The following is a 7,910-nucleotide window of genomic DNA, read 5'->3' as shown; positions in this document are numbered from 1 at the left end:
CTGCTGGCCTGGTTGCCCCCAACAGCCCTCTCCCCCCCCACCAGCCTGGTTGCCACTTACTGCCCCCCTGCCGGCCTGTCATTTGTCCCTCACTAACCCCCCTGCCGGCCTTGTCACCCCATGCAGCCTGCTGTTCATTCGTCTGTCCAGTTGTTTTGGTCATGACAGCCTCTGGCTTTGTGTATATTAGGATTATTGAAATTGTCAGTCTGTTACTAGAATTAACCTTGTCTTTTTCATATTTCCATATCTATCTATCATCTATCCATCCATCCTTCTAATCTTTATATCCACTGTCACATGCTTGATAACATTTTGAAGTTGAACTGCAGGATGACTTTTCACTAAAATTCCCGTTAAACTCACTGCAGGCTTGGTTAATGTTTCCTGGAGTGGACCTTGGCTCTAATGTGAAGTGGTTGGGAAGCCTTGCTTTATTGACTCCTGACCTTAGTGCTCTGCACAGCTGTTGCTTACTGGGAACTGAGTGCAATATGTAGGCTTAACAGCTTTTGTTGGCATGGCAATTGCTTTAACGTATTGGGTACTGTCACTGACTTCATAGTGTTCTCTTCCTTATTGGTCTGTAGATGACACATTCTTTTAGCTAAGCTGTTCTTGGCTGGTCTTTGGAAAGACCATCACATGGATGTGCTCAGGTAGACCAACAGCTAATTCTAGAATTTGAAACAGTTGTTCAAGGACAAGTGGATTTAGCAACTGTTGTTTTGCAAATGCTAGTCAAACAGTAATCCAGGCTGTGTGGTGCTGATATGAGGACAGACATATAGATCAATGGTTTTAGGAGCTCTTTGCCAAAAATGAGGACTAAGTATGTATTTCTTATTATAAATCAGTGTTGCCGTCTTCGTGTTTCCTGGACATTTTATCTCTCCCTTTTGGTGGAATAAATCTCCAAGTAATTCTCTCAGAAGTGGTTTGAGTCCTAAACTTTGAGTTCTTTCTATTTGCTCATTCCAAAACTGAAGTCAAATGCTAACTCCTATGTGAATGTCTAATCAAGTAACATCATTTCAAAGACATTAAATACTTTCAGTAGAAAATCCTTCTGATCACACTTGACAATTACTATAATGTAGTTTATCTTTAAGAGTATACTTCATTGATTTTAAGTTAGCTTGATTTTTCACTTACCAGGCTATGAAATGGCCTGGCAACCAAGGCTCCCATATGCTTATTGTCCTATGCTTGATCAACATTCAAAGTGTAGTCTTTTCTTACATAACAAAGGGATAGGGGAGCCTAGGTAGATAAATGGTCTTCATGCCAGCATCAAAGACAATGTGAATTTCTTGTCAAGTCTTCCAAATAAGCCAGAATGCAGAGCAAAGAGGCTTCTGGCTTTTGTTATGGAAGGGGATTTGTTAGGAAAAAAGAAAATAAGATTCCAAATAGAAAAATGGCAGTATATGCTGAATATAGACGTGTGATGATGCATGGTTTTCTTGGAAGACTTGGGTGATAGCAGCAGTTTATGAGGGGCTGATAAGGTCAAGTTAGCCAATTTAAGAAATTTTGTTGATGTCTTGCAGAATGTGAAGAAATACTGTTTTACCTTCTCTGGGATACCTATGTCCTCAGAGGTACAACAAAAAGTTGGTTTTGATCTCTGATTCTAAAAAAGCAATGGGCTACTTTCCTTCGGCTGCCCCATGCTTGCACACTGATTTTCAAGTAGAACTCCAACTTTGTTAAAGTTAAAAGTAGAGTTGATCGAGTTATGAGCATGAGGAACTGGGTCCCAAATTACTTACTGCTATACCCCTTCTCTCTCTACCATGTTTTCCTCAAGAGCTCACAGGCTGTGCAGAAATCAAGTAGAAAAATTACAAGAAGTGGTTTCCAAGTGGAGGGTATCTGAGGAAGCAGCATGGAAATTGTGCATTTAGTAAAACGGTCAGCAGTTCTTCATGTTTTTTTTTTTTGAGTGCTACATCAATTTACATCAATTTATATATGGTCACAATGATGATCTGTCATGACTGCAATACGTACCCACTGTGGTACGTATGTGGGGGTGGAAGGTGAGTGTGGGAGAACTGATGCAAAAGGTCCTTTGGGCAGAAACGCTGGACTAGACAATCTCCACAATCCCCTCCCAATACTTGTTCTAAATGTAGAATTGGCCTGGGCCTCCTAATATATTCATGTCACTAAACTCTTAATAAGATTTTACTAGTGGTTGATGGATATTTTCATAAATTCGAAGAATAAGATTCTACAACTATGCCAATAACTTAATAGTTTATTAGTCAGTCAACAATATTACAAATATTTAAAAATTACTTAATATAAATAGTTGGCAGCAAACTATTCCATTACAGAGTTAAATTACCAGTACAACAGACAGACTGGAGATTTAGACACCTGGGAGTTAACAATAAAATAAACTAAAATATTTTAACAAAAAATCTTAAGCTGAAGGCGTTTACCTAGTGTCCATAAAAGCATGGGTTCTCTTTTTATTTAGAAAAAAATAAAAAACGGCTTTAACACCCCATTAGGAATATAAAATAAAATCAACTGAAAATATTAATTTGCATATCAAAGAACCATTTATAATTACAATCCAAACACTCCATAAACCACTTGTGCGATTCTATACAGAAACTGGGAATTAGAAACTAGTTGCTTTAATATTACAAAGATTTCAGCTCCAAAAATAATTCAACATAAAATAAACTTTAGCAATTAGTGTCATAAAATTATATATTTCCACATAAAAATACAAAATAATATTAATGACAAGAATATGAAAAATTATTCCAAGTATTTTACTACTATTAAAATAAAATAAAACCCAAAAAAACAAAATAGAAATATGCATGAAAAAAGTCTCTCCTTTTGTTAGCAAAACACTATCCAAAATAACTACAATCATTTACATCAGTACAAAGATTTCTGGATTTAAAAAATAGTTGCAATGACAAAAGGGGTATCTTTTCTGACAGTAAAAAATGACACTGTGGATAAAATCTGCAAAATATGCAATGAAAAAAATAAATTTGCATTAAAAAGGTTTACACTGTTATTTTTTTTATACAAACATTAGAAACAGTATTGCACATCACAACACAGAATCGAGGTTAGTCAGCCTTCCAAAATGTGTTATATTCAAGTTTTGTAGCATCTTTGAGGAGAGGCTCTATGCAGCCAGATGCAACAAGGGATAAAATATCAAGTGTTTTCCATACACAAATATATAAATGCTAAATGTTTCCTTCTTAACAAAAAGTGTGGATTTTTAAAGTATTTTTTCCTCCACAGTCATACTTTTGGGCAGCAATAAGAACATTTAGAGAACACAAGTGAAGAAGCTTTGAAAATACAAAAATACAATCAAAATTAATAATTTTCTACAAAAATAGTAAAATAAATATGATCTGTAAATTAAAAAAAAAATTCCAATACAGTGTTCAACAGTTAGAAGATAAGAATGTAGTACATAAAAGGCAAAAAAACAAAACAAAACAAAAAAGGAGGTAGGGGTCAGGTGGGGAAGGAGCAAACTATTAAACTAATAAGCTTCAATTGTAACAGAAATGAAGGTAAAACAAACCATACATTTCTGTCATTTTTACCCGTGGCGAAGAGGGTGTTCTATTACATTTCCCTTCATTCCCAATATTCATTTGTTTAAGAAGGGAAAGTGATTTTCAACATCTCCAATTATTGTCATCATATAATTTATTTCTAGTGTTCATTATTTAATACATGAAAAGGCTCTTCAATTTTAAACATTAAGCAGAAATTATGAAAATAAAGTTTTAAAATCTGCGAAATTAAATATCTAAATAATTAACATTGCAAAACTACTGATTTCTTTTCTAAATTCCAAAAATTGAGGTATAGCAAAGGAGATGTCATCAGTCAAAAAAAGTGTGCCATAAAATAGCTGACTGTTGGAAAAATCTCTCACAGAGATATAAAAATAGTGCATAACAAATGTCAAATGGATCAAGGTTGGCAGGGTTAAGGTTAGAAAAGAATACTCCAAAAATCTGGAGGATCATGGTTTAAGTAACAAATAGGGAACATCGACAAATAAATTAGTAAAAAGCTCTTCTGAAAACAGCATCAACTTTAAACATTAAAAACTTGAACCACAACCACAATTAAAACAGCAGAGTTAGACATGAACCGTATTTTACAGTACAAAAGCACACCAGAGACAACCAATGTTAAGATCAACACTTTGCTCACATGGAGGATTGTCCCAAGGGGTTGCTCGAAGACAATACCCCTTGTAATTTTCTCTCTTTAGAGTCAAGAATCTTAGTTCTGCATTTAAAAAACAAACAAACATTTACCATTGTTGGTGCTTTAGATTGCAGAGTAACTCTGACTTTAAAATATAGGGGCTGGTTACATTAAAAATGCTCTAAAGAGAAAAAACATTCCTACTGATATTCTAATAGTGTTCAGTACCAAGAGAAACTGATTAACTGTCACTTGTTTCCATGCCACTTCCCCAAAACTGCAAGCAAAGCCATTACCAAAATTCCTTCATCAAAATTTAAAAAAAAAAGCAATTCCTAACCATTAACAATGTTCCATGCAACAGTGACCCCAGTTTAGACAAAAGACCCCAAAATACATAGGTCAAACATGTAAGCAAGTTCAAACCAGATTTCACCATTGTCTTTAAGGTAAAATTGAATTTTATGCAACTAGCCATCTGTATATTTCCCCATCTCCATTTTGACTTTACTTAGGTTTACCAAAGTTTTGCATTCTTCTATCAAGTTCGCTCGTTTAAGTATGGGCTTCTTGTGGGTCGTACATTTGGTGACTGGTTAGCAGTGTGCTGGCCATCTTTGGTTTATAAAGGATGTCTTAACCATGAACTATCAAAGGGGCTAAAATCAACTTTCTTTAAAAGTCTAGTATTTCTCTCTTATTCATTCTTGTGTCTATACTATATCACTGCACATGAATTAGAACCGCACATCACAAAATTGCACAGAGATTACAAGTATTATATCCAGTCTGCATAAAAATCGAGTTCCACTAGGGACCAGATCACAAAATGGCTGCACTCTCTAAAACTAATATGCATATTGTACACATGTAGGGCAATTTTTTAAACTTGAAGTCACAATAATGCATGCAAGTTTGCTTTTTTTAAACAAATTTTATAATTTGTTCATGCTACCTAGATTCAAGAGAGCTGTTTTTGAACATCTGCAATACCTCACCTCTTGTTATTAATAATTCTAGTGCATGCATATGGTGTATACAGGTAAGTAAACATGCATTGATTTTTCACATTCTAAAACTATGGCAGTTTAGGCCATATTGTGCTGCCTGCATTTTATCTGCAATGCAGTGTGTCTCTAACGTTTTCAATCCCGTATTAATAGGTGGCATTTACACATAACACCTATATAGCAGCAAAGCTAATACAGCTTGTGATTAAAAATGTTTAAAAATAGCTAATAAATCAGATTATCTTGAGGTATTATTTCTTGCAAGTCAAAATGGAGAGCAAAAAAATCAACCCTAATTTTAGTTTATGTATACACTGAAAATAGCAACAATAAAAATAAGCATTTGTAGCAGACATATTCCATCTCCACTATTATTTTGCTACCTTTGGTAAATTACTGGGGGCAGATCTTGAAGTTAAAAACCCATGTTTAGAAATAAGTGCACGCTTCACCCACTATATAGCAGCAGACTGTTTGCCCCTACGCAAAACATTCTCATATCTAATTTTAACTTTACATATAAAAATAACTTGGAGAAAATACAAAAAAACATTTTATTTTAACATGAAAATATCACAAAAATTAGTAAGCCTGAGATGTAGGGTTTTGGTGAAAAACAAGAGGCTTGTAGTGTTTTGGCTGCTGATAAAGATGCATGTATTGAGTTGGGTGAAAGCAGAAGAATGCACTTATTTCTTCCGCATGTCAGTATCTTCAGACACAGGAAGCCACATGCAGCCTTTCTCTCCTTGTCCAACAGAGGCAGGTTTGCTACTCCTAGTTCCAGCGGAAGTGGATCTGACGTGGGCGGTCAGCACCTTCCTTTACCAATGGCTTATGGAACTCACGTCCTGCACGAGAGTGGATATTTGCCCAACAAAACTCACAGTAATACTGCAGGCAAGTGACATTGGCACAAAAAAAGGGAGCAAATTTTCCACCACAGCGTGCGCCCTGGCATTCATCACACATCTGGTCATCTAGCACATATGGCTTTACCTCCACCTAGAAAATGAGAGAGAAATGTCTTAGTAAGTCTGCTTCAGAAATCGTTTTAGTAATAATTTAAAATGTGTTCTAGAGAAAAAACAACAACACAGCATTAAATGTTGAGAAAGTAGGCAGTTTCCCAGGGAAATGCTTTACCACACAGTAGGTAAAAAAATTCATTTTGTTTTTGAACTAATCATTTTTATATTGTTTCATGCTCATAATTGACCATGTGATTAAATAAGCACTTAGTTTGGTAATTTTGCTATATGTTTGGCAATGTAATCTTCAGAAGACTATAAACTGAATGGTACTTACTATATTTTCCACTGACAGAAAATAATTTTAAAAACTACAAAAATCTAACTGATTTGTAAAACATTCCACCCTGACTTTCCTGAAGTAACATCATAAAAATACCTGTGTATTACTATTTTCAGAGGTTACTGTGAGTGAAAAAGCAAAGGGATATCAAGCAGTCATGGCAGACAAATGGTTTTACGTATTTGTCCCTTTGTTTCAATACCACCTGTGCAGCGGGACAGCACCGACCCTGGCAGCATTCTCCCCCGCAGGAGAGCTGTACCTGCTGGTCCGTAACTGGTTCAGAACCAGGACTGTGGATAATGTTATTATGGGCAAGTCTAGACTTTTGTGAATTTATAAGATAGAAAGTCAAAGTCCCACTGTGAAGGCCTGACTTGGTAAAAGACCTCCGATTGCAGTAAGGTCTGATTCCTAAAGCTCTTAACCTCATCTGTTTAACAAGGATTAAAGAACCTGCCCAATCGAGTGAAGACTAGATAATGCAAGTAAAAACATTTAAGACAGTGCCTCCGTAAATACTCTGCAAATTAGCATTAGCTACTATTAGATAACAAGATAGCCTTGTTTTCTTGCTTCTTTCTGAACCAAAGGTTACTACTACCTTTGTCTGAGTGAATAGTGTCAGGCAGCCTAAGAGCTAGGCCTTTCTTGAGGAGGGCAGAAAAATTGGGAGTGTTTTAATAGCTTGGCTTGAGGTAAGGTAGTGTTTGCCCACAGTAAAAATCAGTGACCCAACAATTTCTACTCTGGATGTATTCTATTGAAATATTTGCATTTGTGCAGAAATTGTATATATAAGGGTGTTTTCTGCAGCATTATTTGTACTAACAACAATTATAATTGGAAACAACCTAAAAGTTGACAAAAAGAACAGTAAAACAAACCTTTCACAGGAAGGCAATGGGTTTGCATTGTTTATATTTGCAGTTCATTTCAGTATTTCTTATTAATACTAATCTCTAACTTTGCATGTGAGAAACAGTTTCATCAGTTCTTCACCTAGTCTTATTTTCCATAATACCTTAGTAGCACATATCTGGAAAAATAAACTTCTCTTAGAGATTCCACTGCCTGTGTAAGAAGGAATGTTTCTCAATTCACCTGCTCTGCATATGAGTTGCTACTTAAGAATCAATACTCTGCCCCAAATAATTGTTCTTTATTCTCATTTTTGAAACAAATAGGTATGAGGTATGACAATACAACAATCTTTTCCCTCTGCTTCTGAATATTAAACAACTACAAATATATACAATATAAATAATTTCCTCTGTGACTGTAGCACCTCTATGCAGGAGTGGGGGCCAGCCTACATCAGAGGTCTATAGCATGGCTGCACATTCGAATCACCTGGGGAGAACT

General features: G+C 35.5%; 1 protein-coding gene across 12 annotated transcripts in view; it reads right to left on the bottom strand.

The window, feature by feature from the left end:
* Positions 1-2,250: 2,250 nt before the first annotated feature.
* Positions 2,251-7,910, bottom strand: part of CPEB2 (cytoplasmic polyadenylation element binding protein 2) — a 76,982-nt gene continuing 71,322 nt past the window's right edge. For all 12 annotated transcript variants that reach the window (XM_015571827.1, XM_015571829.1, XM_015571830.1 and 9 more), the window contains one exon: positions 2,251-6,236. In XM_015571827.1, the coding sequence (XP_015427313.1) occupies positions 6,009-6,236 (228 nt within the window). In that variant the 3' untranslated portion in view covers positions 2,251-6,008. The remainder of the gene's footprint in view (positions 6,237-7,910) is intronic.

The sequence above is a fragment of the Myotis davidii genome, unplaced genomic scaffold (genome assembly GCF_000327345.1).
Source record: "Myotis davidii unplaced genomic scaffold, ASM32734v1 scaffold204, whole genome shotgun sequence".
Taxonomy (NCBI): Eukaryota; Metazoa; Chordata; class Mammalia; order Chiroptera; family Vespertilionidae; genus Myotis; species Myotis davidii.
This window is presented reverse-complemented; position numbering and strand designations above follow the sequence as displayed.